At 39.4% G+C, this 17,815-nt stretch overlaps 1 protein-coding gene across 5 annotated transcripts in view; it reads left to right on the top strand.

Annotated features, from left to right (window-relative positions):
- Nucleotides 1-17,815, top strand: part of LOC149139312 (proline iminopeptidase-like) — a 392,388-nt gene that overhangs the window by 34,133 nt on the left and 340,440 nt on the right. For all 5 annotated transcript variants that reach the window (XM_089446646.1, XM_089446647.1, XM_089446645.1 and 2 more), the window contains exons 2-3: nucleotides 5,768-5,964; nucleotides 15,103-15,201. In XM_089446646.1, coding sequence (XP_089302772.1) covers nucleotides 5,768-5,964; nucleotides 15,103-15,201 — 296 coding nt within the window. The remainder of the gene's footprint in view (nucleotides 1-5,767; nucleotides 5,965-15,102; nucleotides 15,202-17,815) is intronic.

Here is a 17,815-nt window from a genome sequence, read left to right as displayed (position 1 = left end):
CTATCTGGTTAGGCTATTTTATTACAAATTGCTTGGTCTGCTGGATTATATTTGTGTCACAGAATTGGGTAGTTTGTGAGGGTCTTTTGCAAATGGGTTTTCCCCCTTGAGATGTAAATAATGTGAAAATCATGATGTAAAGTGTCTTGAGGGTTGGAAAAATAATCTATCCCCTCATAGGTTAATTAATTAAAATTTCTGTCCAAAATTAATTAAAATCTTAATCCAGAAATTTAATTAATTCTAGGTCCTAGGTAAATTTAAATTCTCCAAAGGCAAAATTTGTCGGTCCTTAAAAATTAAATTTTAAGAGGTCCAGGGACTAAGGTAAATTAATTATTTTTTAATTTTAAGCCTTTGGTCCTTGGGGTTAAGTCAAAGTCAAAATGTTGAGGAAATTAATTCAAAAATTTAATTTTTGAATTAATTAAAATGCATTTAATTGAAAAATTCGAATTTCCTCAAGAATTTTAAATTTCGACGGATGAGATTAAAAGAAATTTTGATCCTCATCAATGGTCGAGATTGCTTTGACGAGGATCACTCAAACTAGCCGTTGGAGGATTTATCTTTAAATAAGAAGTCATTTGTCAGTCAATTCATTCGATCTCTGAGTTGTGTGCTATAAGCTAAAAGCTCTCGTGTAATCTTTTTTTTGGACAATAAAGAAAGACTTTGGGGTTAATTTTCGCCGGTGTTACTTTTCATGGAAGTACTGTAAGATGTATCGTTTTTCATGCGTAATTTTTTTTTAGCCATTGATAATAGCTTCTGAAGAATGATTTGAGTACAGGTATCTTGCTCAGCTGGGGTTTGAATGATAATCTAAATTCTGAACGTAATAGCAGGTATCTCTATTTGTCTGAGTTTTATTATTGTTTTCTTGCTCTATGTTGATGGCTGAATCGAGTTTTGCAGGAAAGTCTTGATTTTTTAGATCATTGAGCGTTCACGGAAGTTTTCAGTTGGACTAGCCAACTCCCTTTTGGTGTTTTCTGAAGAGCCCAGCTTAATTTGATCCCAGGCTTATCGTACGATATTTTTATGGGTGATGCATGAAGGGTTTTGAGCTCAGCACTTCCTTTAAAATTCCAAAAATTTAAAATTTTCTGTGCCAAATCAATAAATCTGGTTGTGAGCTTTAGACTATCAAATCTGAGAGTGGAGTTGGACTCACGCTCCTCAGATTTGATAAATCTGTAAATTATTTTGGTTTTCTGACTTGGGTTTTTGGGGTTTAGTTTTTATCATTGTATATATCGTTTGGGTGTTTTTTTGTTGTCTTGCAGCTACAGATCTAAAGAAGAAAACTGTGCAGAGTCCAGATCTAGGCCTTAGAGGGTAAGATCTGGATCTCTGGGGTTCGTCAAAATCGTTTTCCAGGGATATTATTCAGACATTTTGCAGTCCAAGGGATTAAATTTATTTATTTATTTATTTTCAGATTTGGAAATTTCGTGAGGGTTTCATTAACAAATTTGAAGCAAGTGGATTCCATAATTTTTTTTATCTGGAGAAATTTTCAGGGGTTTCATTGATAAATCTGAACCATAAAAATATATTGATGAGGGTTCGATTTTTTTGTGTTTCTTGAGGTTGTTGTTGATTGCTTGGCATCACTGTCTGCGTTTTTTCTTTCTTGCTAAATTTTTTTTTTTAAAGAATACCCTACAACCCTTGCTGCTCTAAACTTGCAAAGTGCTGGCCTAAACCCTCAGCTTCTCCATCACTCTCCCCTCCGTCCAAGCAGTTCCATGTTCCTCAATCTGCAGTCCTATTCTTCCTATTTGCAGCTCTCACCTTTCTTCCTATCTGCAGCTCTCACCTTTCTTCCAGGCCGCAGCCTCCTCCCTTCTCTCCTTTCCTCGTTGCCTGCTTCAAACTGTCCATCCAAACTGCTGCTCTCTCTACGTGATACCTTTCCCTTCTGCGTGCTGCCTCACTCACGCGTCCCTATCCTTCTCCGTCCCCCTGCGCTCTCCTTACCTCTCCGCCGTCGAGCTCCTTCCACGCTGCCCCTTCCGTCCATCTACCTATTCGCAGTGTCTGCGTGATTTCCCCTGCCCTCGATCTTCCATTTCGCTGTCGAGCTTGCATTCACCACAAGAAAAACACTTGATTTTATTTTTTAGCTTTATGTGTGCATTAGGTTAGTTTGGTTAGTTTGATTTTTTTTTATTGTTTTTTTTTTTTCCTCTGCAAATACTAAATTCTATTAACTGTAAGGCAAAATATTTTTACATAGTATCGAGGCTTGGAAGCGCTCGACAGAACAGAACTGCCCCTTTACAAACATAAGCTGGGGAAACCAGTTACAAAAGTCAAGAGACCATATAACAGACATAAAGAGAGACATGTTTTGCCGAGAAGGAGAACTGAGCCAGCACAGAAAACACAAAATCATTGCAAACCAGCACATAATGTGTCACCAAATCCCCATCTGGAAGCCAAAAACAGTAGGACATTAGCACTGAACCTTGACCGCGAGCCTGAAACAGTAGCCGAAACAAAAAAGGAGGCAGTCCCAGGTGGCGCTACTTCTCCTTTGCCGGGCCATGGTTCTTCTTCTCAGCCAGACCTGCATCACCAGTCTTCAGACCTTCATTGCCGCCCAAGTCGCTGCCAGGGATTGCCATGGCATGGCTTGCTTCGCCATGAGTCCCGTCCTCAGTAGCAGGTCCAGTATCTTCAAGGGGAGGAAGATTTTTGAGAAATTCCTGGAGGAAGATTTTTGAGAAATTCCTCCCTGTTCAGACTACTCATTTTTCCAATTCTCCAAGCTGTGTTTGTCTGAGGAATGCTCACTGCTTTGGGAAGGATCAGGGGCGATGCAGGCCAGAGGGGAGACCTGATTTTCCTCTTCCGAAAGAATAATGGTGATGTGAGCAGTGATAAGGGGCCTATGCAAATTACTTTGAAACTTAAAGTGCGTGGTTTGGAAGGCACTGTTTGGAATGGGCTTACGACCAGAGCTTAAAGATGGCCCAGCTTCATGGACGGCGGAGGGATTGAAGGGTTCCGGCGCAGTTTCCATAGCATGACCGACTGGGGGATGCAAGCCACTGTCACGATGCCCCTTTGAACGTTGCCTCTTGCCCGAACGAACCATGATGACAGACAGGAGGTAGGGCGCAAAAGGATTATGGACGGGAGAACCAATAGAACAGAGTCGATTGAGGCGAGAGGGATGCCCAACAGAACTTGCAACCGACAATACAATATAACAGAACTTACAGACAACCACAGAACTTGCATACAACAACACAATGCGTGAATCCAGAACAGGGGAGAAATTACCCTTGATGGAGTTGGCTTGGAGCTCGCGGCAGTGAACCAGAATTAGTCCATCACCAACAGCCTCCGCAAACCAGGTTCCGTTGCCGCGCGACTGAGCACAAGGCATGGTGAAATAGCTATGGAGCAGCATGATTATAACTGTAGGAATGTTGCGTCGATCAACGCAGAGCATAAATGCGAATCCACCAACCGATCCAACATTAATAACCTTCCCCAGCTCGCGTGAGTTTAAGTCCCGGGAGGCTACGCTGCTCTGCAGCTGGCAGTACCAGACATTAATTCCTTGCATGGGAAACAGTAAGGTTGATGGTGCCACCCGGATCCGGGAGATTTTTTTTTATTGTTATGTATGCACTTAGGTTTGATTTTTTTGGGGGGTTTAGTTAATTTCATTCCACCATTCGATTTTTTTTTTTTTTAGTTTACGCTTTTGTTTTTTGACATTTTTTTAATTAATGATTTGACTTTGTTTTGCTTTACCTTTTTTTTTCTACTTTTGATTTTTTATTTTATTTTTCTTTACATTCAAAAACCATTAAAAAAAATAAAAATAAAATCTAAAAAATTTGAAACATATAAAAAATTAAAAAGTTTAAAATTTTGGTGACTAAGGAATTAAATTAAAGGGATTCACTCATTCACATAATTTTTTTTTTTAATGTGGCCTATGGCCCATTAAAATTTTAATTTATTAATCCTTTGATTTGTTTTACTTCGGTCACATTAAAAAAAGATTTTGATTGCTTCAGTTACCATTAAAGTTATTGCCTAAGGAATAATTAAAATTTAAATTTGAAGTTCCTTAGTGTTATTTTGTGATTAAATGCGTTTTTGATATTTCTCCATTGTCAGGTGCGATAATTGTGTTAAATTATATTGGCTATAGGAGAAAGTTAATTAATTCTAGATTTGAATTCCTAACTAAAATCATTTTAAATTTGGAATCTCTTGCATGTTAAAGTTTTGGGCATTTATATTGATCATTCCTGATTGTCACCATTTGTCACATATTGGACAATTGTTCTGGATAACTTGTTATTATGTAGTCTTTGGTTAAATCACATTAAAGGCACTGGTCTGTAGTCATTTTTATCTCATGATTGTGTCTTATTTAGCAGAGACTTGCTTTAAATTCATCAAGTTGTTCATCCTTAAAATCTCCTGGAGCTTGCGTTTCACAGGCTATCCTCATTCATTTACTTTAGGGACTACCCCCCTTGACTTGTCTAAAACAGAGTCTAAACGGAGTGAGTAAGGATTAGGAGTGACAGCCCTTACTCTGAGCGTTGTTGCGGTGCCTAGACACTTTGTGAAACAACAGGGCCCATAACACTTGCTTTGGTAAAGCACCCCTCATCTTTAGTTGTAACTTGTGTCTGTATACAGTTACACAATTCTTATTTGTATTTTCAAACACTGATGATTTCATTAATTCTTATAGAAGTGATTTAGCCTAAAGGAGGGCACCTTAAAGCATTGTGCTGTCTTGTTCTTGGTTTGATCTATGTTGTGCTTGGATTATTTCTCTCTCTAGTGTACTTGTGCTGGGGTTTATTTTTCTCTATAGGGCTGCACCTCTTTTGGCTGCCCTACTGTCATTTAACTCTTGCTTCTTTGCAGAATTTGGGTTGGTTTTGGTTCTATTTGATACTCTTGAAAACACTTGTGAATCTCAACACTTATAAGTATTGTAGGTCATCCTTGCATGCTTTCCTACTTTCTTCACTTTTTTCGAAAACTTTTATCCTTTATGACTTCCTTGCATCATCATGTCATGTTTGCTTATTTCTAGAAAGATTTTCTCGACTCCTAAGTGAAACACTGAGGCAAATCAAAACTGTGTATGAAGTTCAAAATACTTGGATATCACTCTCGGGGTAAACAATTGTTTCTGTATATATGACGTTTGAAAGAGCTTTTCTCAATGCCTTCTCACGCCCTTCACAGTTCATGGTCACTTATAATTTTACATCCTAAAGCACATTAAAAATTAAATGTGGAACATTGATGTTTTAGCCATATTAAATTTTAATCAACAACTTCAAAACTATGCTAAGTCTCCTTTCATGTTTTAACAAATCTACCATTCGGTCATACTTCTAAACTATTCTGTCTGAAATCCTATTACATTATTCAGGTTTTGCAAACTATTGCTTGTCATTTTTTTTCCCTTGGATATTGCCTTGCCCGTTTATCTGTCTGAAATCCTATTACATTATTCAGGCTTTGCAAACCATTGTTTGTCATTTTTTTCCCTTGGATATTGCCTTACCTGTTTCAAAGATTCTTGCATCAAATCAAATACTCCACTACGTCACATATAGAATTATAATCCCAAAATTTCCTCAAGTATAATTTGTTTTAGAAAGTGTTGGATAACATCAGGGAATTCCTATGAATACCATAAAGAGGAATAATAATGAAAAGCTAACAAGAATTACTCAAAAATGTAATCAATACTTATTTACAGGAAAGAGCATAGAACCAGGTTCCCAGATTATAGAATCCAAGGGGAATGATCGGAACAAAGTATTCAATGCATTAAGAAATGGAAGACTTTTTCGTAGGGATCTCTATGGAGAAATCAAGCCATACAGTTCAGGTTTTCTTGAAGTTTCAGATCTTCATTCATTATATTGGGAACAGAGCGGAAATCCAGATGGACATGTAAGTAGTTTGGATGTTTTTCTTTCTTTTTGTTCCCTAAAACTTAAGATTGCATAGAAAAGAGTGAACCAGATACCAGTCAATCTGTGTTCTTGATTTGTTCAAAATGTTCATACAGCAAAGTTACTTCATATTTCACAGCTTGTCAATAGATCATCCTTAAATACATAAGCTATTAGGGCAATTTTGAATGCTTTTCATGTTTTTGTACCTTAATCTATACAACATACATTAGAGATCACATAAACAAAAATATTTCCTTATGCAAATAGTTTGCAAATACTAATTTTTTATTTTACTTATTACATGCACCTTCTCACCGCACCTGCTTAAGCAATATTGAGATATTCTGCATGGCTGATGAAGAGGCCCAATCCACAATTGGCTCACCCAAGAGCGAAACATGTCACAACTGGATTTGAACTTAGGTACCGAGGATAAAAATTCCTTCTCTCAAACACCTGAGCTAGATCCAATTGACACTTTAAAAATGTTATTAGTATTTATTGTTTGTCACTGACAACTTCAAGATACAAATCTAGAGAAACGTGTACCAAATCTAGTTTCTAGTTTGCAGAGGCTGAGGTTAGCAGGGCAAGTCAAATAGTCAACCTTATTTGTTAAATGGTATAATTTTGCAACAGAAGTCTTTTTCTCAATTTTTTCCTGTAATTGTCCTTCTGATATTTTAAATGAGCCTTGCACAACTATGTCCGGCATGAGAAGATTATCTCTCTGTTGAAATACTTGTCTGAAGAGCAAACAGTGTGAACAAATTTGCAGTCATACCATAGTTCAGAATCGACTAGTTATTTTTATGAAATAGTGCTTTTTTGATTGTAAAAGGGTTATAGTTACTTCTTCTATTGCATAATCATTACCAATCTGGATATCCTATAGATATTATTAATATGTCTTGTTTAAGTTTAAGAATGTTTCTGATAAAAAACAATATTATGATTGTTATTCAATTATGAAACAAAAAACAAACATTCAAGAGGAATTTTCCTCATAGAGATATTAATATGTCTTGTTTACATTTTGGGACGTTTCAGATAAAAACATGATATTATGATTTTTATCCATTTGTGAAAGAAAATTCAAGGCAATATTCAGGGGGAATTTTTTTTGTAGTGGTATCTAAATTAGGAAATGCACCAGCAAAGAATTTAAAACCAAAGACTGAGTACAGAGCTTACAATAATCCTTTAATAGCCCTAATACAGTTGTTCCAGTGAAAAATATGTTAAAGATGATTGATAAAGCAGGAAAGTCTATTATCATCCAACGCTCAAATATATTATTATTTCACAATAGTTGATCTGATAGCTCAAACTAGCAGGGGACCTAAAAGGGGTTTCTATGAGGGCAACAGCTAGGTGAAGGAGAACTATGGAGATTTAGCCCATTGTCACCACAACTAAGACTCCTTGCTCTTTACGGACTTTCATCGATGGGAGGATACCCGGTAGTTAGGAAGTCACTTATAAAGTGTAGATCAATAAAGAGGTGGAGTGACCCAAATGATTCCCTTTCCAGAAGAGTTTGAAGGATAGGGCTTGCTTGCTCTTTAAGCAAGGGACTTGATCTTCTAGGGAGAGGGGATGAGGATTGGAGGGTTGAGGGAGAAGGATAAGACCTATAAAAGATGTTCTCAATCCCTAAAATCCTTTTTGAGAACTTGATTTCTCGAGTAGTCCTTGATAAATAGGCTTTGGTGAAGAATGGGACCACACAAGGCCAAGTCGACCTAGCCCAGGTTAGGGGATAGATTTTGGCAACCAATGATGCTTTTAACTTGGCCAAGGTGAGGGGAAAGGATCAAACAAGAATTTTCTCCCAAAGAAGTCAAATGATCCTACTAGGTTCTAGCCTTTTCGAGGGACCAGTGCCTAATTCACTTGGGGATGTGGAGTCAAGGATAACAATGAAGAAGGATTTAGTTTCTTGTTCAAGGAGGCTCCAAAAGTCAACTTCATCCAATGTTAGAGTAAAGAGAAGAAAAGTGACTTTCAAGCATTTATACATCATACAAATGGTGCAATCTTATCAAGATAACATGATCTCTAGGACATTTCATTCATCTAACAATCGCCCATAAAAAGAATAAACTAAATAAACACGTATTTCCACATTTCGTACATGCAACAATTAGCCCTAATCATAGCGAAATTCATATGTATGCAGCAACAAGAAAAATAACGTTAAATTTGAACTTACAATATTAGAGAGTATATCCAACTAGCATCACATTTGCAAATAAGAAGCTCCAAGATAGAAATAGTGTTAAATTATAGGATATTCTATGCTTAGTGCAGTTTACTTCGATTTCTTCTTATTAGCCACTGTTTAGCAATCACATAGACATAAAGTAAAACACTGATAGAACATTAATAGATCGACAAAAAACAAGTTAATACAAGAGACACTAGATGTGGCAGCTAGCCAGGGACGAACCCCAATGTGGGGAAACCCTTTGATCAATTCTTCTTTAGTCTTCAATAGTTTAGCAGAGAGAAATAGTACAAATACATAAATATGTAATTTTATGACAGCAGCAACAAACCCTAACCAGCAAAGTCAAATCTGGTCAAACAAGATGAAATTGACCTTCAATATGCTTGGTCAATTTCTCGATCATCTAGTCCTCCAACAGCAAGAAGAAGCAGCCCATAAACAACCCCAAAAACACAGTCAAATTGCAGTCAACTGAAGTCAACCTACTGCCCCAAACTAGGGCAGTCAATGCTAGTCAAACCAGAGGTCAGATTGCCTCGGTTTGTTTGCCAAAAATTGCGGCCTGCCTAGGAAAGGCTGCACACCAAAACCGCACTTCTTAAAAGTCAATGCTGTCCAAAGCGTCTTGCTGCAGCTTCTGCGTCCTCCTGTGTCCTCCTTCTTGCCCTTCTGTGTCCTCCTTCTTCCCACGTGTGAGCTTCTCTTCCTTGTGTGTAAACCCAATCAGCTAAGGAGAGAAGAATGTGTGAGAGATGAGATGAGTGAATAATGACTCAACCTCACTTGTATTTATATGATATGTTGGGCATGTGTGCCACACATTTAGCTGCTGGCCGACCTTGACAATTTGTCAAGTAAATACAAATAAATTCATATCTCCATAAATACTTGTCGAATTGGATGATCGTTAGATCAATCCTACACCTCTCGATGAGAGGAATCAAGGAAAAATATTAGCTACCATAAATAAGATGACCCACATGGAGTTTGGCCCTAGTTGCCAATTTTAACACTCCCTCTCAACTAGGGAGAACTCCATCTGCTAATTCGTCTGACCGTCGGTACTATCTCTGCCATCAAATGCACTTCCCTGCACTGCTTGGCTCTGCTCTGCTCTATTGAATTATGAAGAAGAAATGATCGAGGATGTATTATACCATCCTCCACTGACTCGAAGTCAGTCCCAGACAGAGTGTCATACCACTCTCACTGATCCCAGATCAATGGAGGTCATCCTAGCATAGGGAGTACGGTAGATACAACGATGCGTCCATCGATAGTACTACTATGGTCCCTAACCCCATTTCCTTGCTCATTGATGAGATGAGAGGTACTTCCCATGAGTCCTAGACTGCATGGGTAGGATGCCTTGACAGGAGAACTAATCATCTTGTCCCTAAGTCGCCATGGGGTATCACAGGGGAAGGTTGAACCTTTCACCCTGTACATAGCGCACCACTAGGGGAGGGTGAGTTGCCTTGTGGTCGCATGTCGCTCCAAGAAGTACCCCAAACCCCCCGGAGCTCCAAAAGCTCAATGTATGCATCATACATGACCTTCATAAGAGGGTCTCACAACGACACCAAGTCGTTCTCGGAAAGTCAAGAATTTGACCTTTCCCAGGGGCTTCGTCAAAATGTCGGCGACCTGCTCATCTGTACCGATATGTTGGAGCCTTATTGCTCCCCTTTGCACCATATCCCGGATATAGTGGTACCTGATATCGATATGCTTGGAGCGATCATGAAATACAGGATTCTCTGATAAACGAATCCCGCTCTGGTTGTCACACAGGATCATGGTAGTATCCAATGTAAATCCAAACAACTCACTGAAGAGCTTCCGCAACTAGACCACCTCACAAGAGGCCATACTCGCAACAATGTACTCTGCCTCAGTGGTGCTCAAAGCCACCGACTTCTGCTTCCTGCTCATCTAGGATATCGAGGCAGATCCCAAAGAGAAACAACACCCGGAAGTGCTCTTTCGGTCCACCACACTGCCTGCCCAATCAACATCAGTATATCCATGTAGTCTCACATCTCCGGCAGTGTATCTCAACCCATGAGTGATTGTGCCACGAAGGTATCTCAACAGATTCTTGGCACCAATCCAATGTGTGTGGTGAGGCTCAACCATATGTTGACTCAACGTGTTGACTGCAAAACATATATCTAGACGGGAGTTCACCAAGAACATCAATGCTTCGATGAGTTGACGATACTCGGTAGAATTTTGTAAAACAGGTCCGGCAGCACTTCCGGCAGCACTACCGCTTAACTTCTTGAAGTCAAGCTCCATCAGGGTAGTCACGGGCTTGCAGTCCACCATACCGAATCTCTCCAATATCTTCACCACATATTTTCCTTGAGATAGGAAAATCTCCCCTGGCTTCTGCCAGACTTCTAGTCCTAGGAAATAGTGCATCAGTCCTAGGTCCTTCATCTCAAACTCAGAAGCCAACTCCCTCTTACATTTGTGAATGAGAGGGTCTGCACCTGTCAGAAAGAGGTCGTCAACGTACAACACCAGTATGAGAGGTTTGTCATCTTCCACTTTCAAGTAAAGGTTAGGGTTGGCTTCACTCCTAGTGAATCCCAACTTCATCAAGTAGCTATCGATCCTCTCATACCACGCTTGGGGTGCTTGCTTCAGTCCATGGAGGCGTTGGAGAGTTTTCATGGAGCAGACTTTTTGAATATCTGCTTCCGAAGAGAGGTATTACTGCCAGATAGATTTCTCTGTCGGGTGAGCCAGTTTGGCACCCAGTTGTACTCAAGAAAAGTTGCTTAATAATAAAACCCTCAGAACTGCTGCACCGGTTTTCCCAAGTTGGGTTTTTCCGGGGACGATTGTCAAAAAATAATAGTGTCCCTTGTGTGTTTGTCTATTTCTTTCAGTTGATGATCTGTAGATGGTTGAGACTGCATTGTGTTTATTTCAATATTTATATGGTTAAATAACTTGTTCAGTAATTAAACAAGTAGGTGAAATAAACCAGATAGTGCAGGAAAATTTCTAACGGGTTAGACTTAGAAATTTCAACAAGACCTAGTAATATTCCTCTCTGCAATTTTAGTGCAGGTCTGCAGGTGACAGAGGAATGGCAGAGTTGAGAAACGTCACCTATGTCCTGAAAAATGCATAGAAAGACACAAACCCACAAGCTTCATTGAGACAAAGAAGCGCAGGTTTACACAGGCCACAAAAAAAATTGGCTCACACAAGATTTAGCAGGTTATGAACCTACTAGCTTTGATACCATGATAAACATAACCATGGCGGACAGGAGATATGAAAGATAATCCTTGAATGACATTATTATTCACAATGATACATATTTATAATACATTGGAGTGACCCTTGGTTTCATATTCCAAGTGACCTCTTGGACTCCCTTTGACTGTTTAGTTTCCACACCAACCATTAGAGGATTAGGTGTCCAACAATCATGATAATTACCTGTGAAGATATTTATTATTCCATTTTAGTTCTCGTTTGTTATTCATCAGACAATTATCAATTTAACAAGAGAAATAAAGATCACAATGCACAAGATACAAAATACACGATAAGTTAGGCTAGAGGCTAGGTGTGATGATCCTAAACAAGAATGTAAGTGATATACAAAGCATGCAAACAATCCAACAATTAGAAAAACGAAATATACATTAAGCACCCATGGAAACACTGGAAATAGAGAACTGTTGAGCCATTTTATTACTTCTTCAGGAGCAAAATACAATCGTAAAATAGAATGGTGTACCTGGGCTTGTCTAATGGACAAGCTTGACAAAACCTAGGTGAGAAAATGTTGAATTGAAGGCTTCTACAACTACTACACCAAACTGAACTGCGCTGCCCCAGAAAACTGCTCCGTCTGCTGACTTCAAAGGGTTGGAATCACTGCTTCCCATGCTCAGAAAATTATGAGATTTCAGCTCCTTGCTCCTTGGCATAAACCTATAAAAACCCACGAAGGAATTGGCCAAATGTTGATCTTGGAATTTTGACCCAAATTCCCCTTAGCTCCTCTAGTTGCAGGCTAAGTTGGGACCCTTGTTTGACCCCTTAGATCTGCCCAGAAAATTCTATAAAATTAGGAGTGTGATCCTTGCCCAAAACCTAGAAAAATTCAGAAAGGGTTTCCCTTGGTTCCAACCTTCAAAAATTGATCCTTCACAACTTGGCCCTCCTCCAATTTCGAATTCTATTGCTGTGACTGATCCTGTCAATCTCTGCCCTCCTAACTCTAGCAATCCTCCTCAAATGGCCCTCCAAGTGATCTCCTACTTCTCCCGACCAGCTCCAACTCTACAATTCCTTCCTCTAACTCCCACGTGAGCCTAGTGGTGGCTCTCTATGCAGGCCTCGGGTAATTGTAAATCGAATTGCTGGGATCCTGGCTCTGTTGGCTCCAAAACTCACAAGAAAGGCTGACCCTTTGTTTCTCTCCCAATCCTCTAACTCTCTTGGAAAATGCTTGATCACTGATAGCTCCAAACTCCCCCTGTGTATTCTCCAGCTAGCCAGAAATACACACTCCCTGTTGTGGCTGAATGGTAGTGCTGTACACACTCCCAGAACTCCTGAAATACTTATGGAACTGCCTCTCTAGGGCGGGCACAGATGGTCCCCCGAAGTAGAGGTTGAATCCCTCACTTGAGAGATTCGTGGCTAAACAATCGGTTGACTCAGCTAAACAGCAGAGCGAACAGTCAAGTAATTTTGATTGCAAGGTATAAGAATGAATCCAAATGAGAGCTCTCTCCTCTTTTTATCTTTGTGGGCCTTCCTTGCCTTAGGTGGGCCCCTCCATCCAGCACTTTGAATTCCATCCAAACAATTCGAATGGTCTAGTTCGAATTCCCACGTGGGTGGCCCGCACCTTCCACTAGCAACCAAATTAAGTCGAATTTCCTCCTAAGTCCCGAAGTCGAAAATGCTAGGTTCTTTCCCTTAGCCAAAATTGTGCAAAAATGTGTGGAAATACCTTATTACAAATGTGTTTGAGAAGGGACATGACACCAGGGCAAAACCCACAAGGGGAAAACCCATCAATCCTTTCCTTATAGATTCTTTGTCAACAAGAGAAATCCAAGAACCAATGATCCAAGTGCCAAGTCGGCCCTCTACCAACAGTCCAAATTCTGCCACTATTCTGTCCACAGGTTCTTCAATAAGTTTTCCACCTGCATGTCCTTAGATGCCACGTCCCTCAAGGATAGAAGCTTGCATAAACACAGAAGCAATGATGTCTAGGATCCACAGAATTATGGTCTCACTGAAAGCTCGGATCCATAGAGGTATACTGCCACAAAAAACTTGGATCCACAGAAGGATGATCACAAAAGTATAATCCTTAGGGAACTTTGCATGTCACAGAGAGAAGGTACCACAGAAGCTCACATCATCACAGAAGTGCAGTGCCCAGAGACTCGCATACCACAGAAAATGTAGTGCTTCAGGAGGTTCGTATACAATAGAGAAAGATGCCAAAGATGTCCGAAATTTTCCATAGATGAAGTCTGAATAGGTTGCCAAGTGATGGAGTATAGATGCCAATATATAGTTGTTTATTCATGCGAAGGGAGTCGTCCTTTGGGTAGGCTGACTTGTCTTCTGGAGGGCTGACTTGGTCAACTTGGAGACACTAAAATATGCCTTTTAAAAATTATTTTTCTTTTTCTTTTAAATGTCCAAATGGGACATGATACAAATAATTATTTCTTTTGGCATGAAGAACATGCTTGACAAAATAAATACATCAATGTCAAAATATATTTATGAAGACCGAACCTAGTTACAACTCCAACACTCAATTGTGCTAAAATTGATGTTTATCTCCTCCTTAATGCTTGGTCCTTTTGTATACAACCTGAGTACTGAGATCTGAGATTTACTTATACTGATGCATTTTATTATCTTCTTGAACACATTCAAACATGCTCCATCATGCTATTGCCACCTATGAATATTATATAATTATCCGTTGTCTTCATGAGAAACGATGGAAGGTTCACATGTTTGCAATAGCGCTAGATGTTAATAGATAAGTGCATAGAAAACTAAGAACAATGAAGTATGTGTCTTTAATATGAAGAGAACATATTTAGGCAATGATCATTGCATTAAACACCAATATATGGTAGGATACGAATTATCTGTTGTTTCCAATAGAAACCCTCAAGGATACAATTGTTTGCAATGGCACCAGATGTTAAGAGAGACTTGAATATGAGAAAACCCAAACCCGTTGCTTCCAAAATTAGCAGATTGTAGTGCATGAACATTGATAGATAATGGCTGTTACATTAAAGACTCAGTGCACACTACACACACATTGTCTGGCAGCCGTCGTAAGGGGCTCACATGGGACAAAGGCTGATGCCCTGGCAATTAATCTAAGTATATTTATAGGTTGGGGAGTTTATTGGCATTTGTCAATTTCGAAAGTACTCCTTTGTATTGATTAACAACATCATATTAACATAAGCACACATACTTATAACATTTCAAATGGTGCAGTTCATCGCACATTACATAATAGTCAATTCTTCGTCTCATATGGAGACATAATTGGTATCACTAACAAGTTGCTTCTCATTGACTCACTAGTTCATATGGCTTTGTAACATCTATGCTTAGGTTTTTTCATTGTACCTTCATCTTTATACTTGTCTTCAACGAATTCTATTCCAATGTTATAGTACTAGTTGTAGGTTAGAGAGCTCAAGTAGTTCCTTTTGTCGGTTTTGGTCAAAACTACCATAACAGTTCTCATCTATTGGAATAATTTTTTATCGTTGGAGACCTTATTATTCTTTGGTTGGTGTAGTCCATATTGGTTGATCATATATATTTACTTCCATTAATAACAATATACATATGCTTGTGCAGCCAGTCATATTTTTTCATGGGGGACCTGGAGCTGGTACAAGTGGCCGCGATAGAAGATACTTCGATCCAGACTTTTTTCGTATCATTCTTTTCGATCAGGTATGTGTTAGAAATAAATCTCCACTTTTAGTTCTGTCACCGTGCCAGCCATGCTTCTATGAGCATGGCCATGTTAACAGTGCAAAATCAACATCTGACATGTTTTTATGTAAATTTAAAATTCAGAAAATTAATTGAATAGATCTGATGCATGCGATCTTGAAGAAATAACACGCATACAACTTGCATTAGTTACAATTAGTTAGGATACGACTCTATACATGCAAAGTAGTTACAAGCATATTCACATCAATCAAGATTGAATATAGATAAGCTTAGATGAGATCTGGTTATAGAAAAGTTTATATTATAGTTTTAAGATATGCGACATTGCAAAGGAATAAGTCAATACAGTTTCAAACACCTTCATGGTATCTTCTTTTTCTTTCAGTTGTTGCTGCTTTGAAGTTTAACATGGTATTAGGAAGCTGTATGCTTTTGATCTAATCATAGATTTTATGTGGGGGAGAGAAGCACTAGACTGCAGAATGGAGAAATGCTGCAAGTTAGGTTGAGAGGAGAGTTGGATGGACTTTTTCTTTAGAGAGATTTGACATCAAGTAGGGAGCTTCATGACTAGGTGCAGACTTGTTGGAGAGCACTGCCAACAACCAAAGGACAGTTATGTTTCATATTCAGGAGGTCAGAGCTTGTTGTGATAGATCTATTCTCTTCTAGAAGGATATTAAGATTAATGGAGACACTTAGAAGAGATGTAGAGAACTATTCAAGGTGTTATTAAGTCAAATTCATGAAAGCATGATGGCAAGAAGTATTGTAATATCCCCAGTTTTGTGAGCATGGGAATCACTAAGGAATTTTGCCCAATTTTGGTAATTTAACTAAAAAGGGGCAAGTATTATTTTATTGGAGAATGACGGCAAATTATTATTTTATTAAAATGGCAGCAAAAGTCAATTATTGGAAAATTGGCCCCACCAATAAAATAAAATAATATTAAAAAAGAGTCTACAAGCATGGCAAGAAATTATAAAAGGAGAGGCTCATTTGTTGATCATCTTTTGACTATTACACGTAACATTTCATATTCTCTTGGAGTTGTTTAGCACAAGGGTAGTAGTGCTGTTTAGCACAGGGATTTCAGGGGAAACCCCACCCCCATTTCAGAGGGATTTCAGGGGAAACCCCACCCCCATTTCAGAGAACTTCGAGTGTCTCCCTAGTGAAGAATTTTGGCAGTCCAATTCAGGGCTTTCCTATAGCTATATTGCCGGAGTTTACCCAGTTCTGTGCACCTCCTTGGTGCAGAGGCAGTTCGTGGAGCATAAATTACTTTAGTTGGAGTTGGTTGGGAGATCCGGTGATTTGTAGAGAGATTTCCTATCTTGAGACTAGAGTTCTGATTATATTTTTTGAGGTTAGAGTCGAGGGGATATTGAGAGTTGAGTTTTCCTTTATTTGGTAGTGTGCAGGGCTCATTGGGCAAACCCTACACAGGGGTTAGAGGAAGAGGAGATTTGAGGAGTTTGGAGTAAAAAAGGTTTTGTTGTCGGTGTTGATTTTTCTAGCTTGGGAGGTGTTACCCACCATTTTGTGGGTTATATCCCTAGGAGAATTTTTTTCTCCAAGATGGTCCTCAGCCAACAGCCCCTTGCAGCCACCAGCTAGCTCATTGTGCCATTTCTCCACCACCTGAGCCAGCCATGTGTTGATCTAGATTGTCATTAATGTCAATATGGAAATGTTCTAGGATACTAAATGATGATATGAAGCCAAGGAGCAAAGCCATCAGGGAAGCCATCAGAGGAGATGAGTTAAGCAAAGAGGAACATATCAGAGTAGAGAATATTGGAAGTTGTCAGACCAAGAGCGTTATATTGGAGCCGAGGTATGGAGGAGGGCTGTGGAGTCGTATTGGATGGCGTTAAGAGATGAACGACGAAGATGAGTTTTTGTTCTAGTGGAAAAGGAATCCAGAGGAGAGTCATGGAGTCGTCGATGGTAGAAGCCGTCGAGCCGTCAATGGTAGAAGATCTACGGTCATCGGAGGCGAATCAATTCGGGGTGTTAACCAAGACGAAGGGCAGATTTAAAGCTATAAGCGGGATTTTGGGCGGATGCAAAATGGTAAGTGGTATATAGAGGAGAACGCCCGATTCCATTCAATGGTTGACACGTAGCAACTAGAGGAGAGAGAAAAACCGCTCATTTCGGGCGGGTAACTCTCGTGCAAGTAGTCCACCCGAAATCACTGTAAACCATCGGATTTTTGGGGTTGAAATCTATGGTGGAGAATGAACCTGATAAAGTTAAACCTCCGGAACTGTGTCCGAGTGGGTTATGTCATCACCATTGTAATACGCCCTAATGCTATATCGCGTCCGCTGTATTGGAGGTTATGCATCGCAAGTTATAAAGGAATGGCACACTATAAACTGTGATTGCGATATATATATATACATACGGACCCGACAGAATTATTAAAAACAATTTATAATCATATCGCATCCAGTAGCGGCAAGCGGCAATCGACCATCGGCGATGTTATAGGCACGACTTATAAAAGACCTCCAAAAAGTTGCGATTGCGATTGGATAGTGACGCAGCATGTGGGACCTCTCTGTTGGCACAGCCTCTCCAATGAAATCCTTCG

The sequence above is a fragment of the Pinus tabuliformis genome, chromosome X (assembly GCF_031772625.1).
Source record: "Pinus tabuliformis cultivar Carrire ecotype Pingquan chromosome X, CPIR1, whole genome shotgun sequence".
NCBI classification, from domain to species: domain Eukaryota; kingdom Viridiplantae; phylum Streptophyta; class Pinopsida; order Pinales; family Pinaceae; genus Pinus; species Pinus tabuliformis.
The sequence above is the reverse complement of the archived record's forward strand: the minus strand, read 5'-3'. Positions and strand labels throughout refer to the sequence as shown.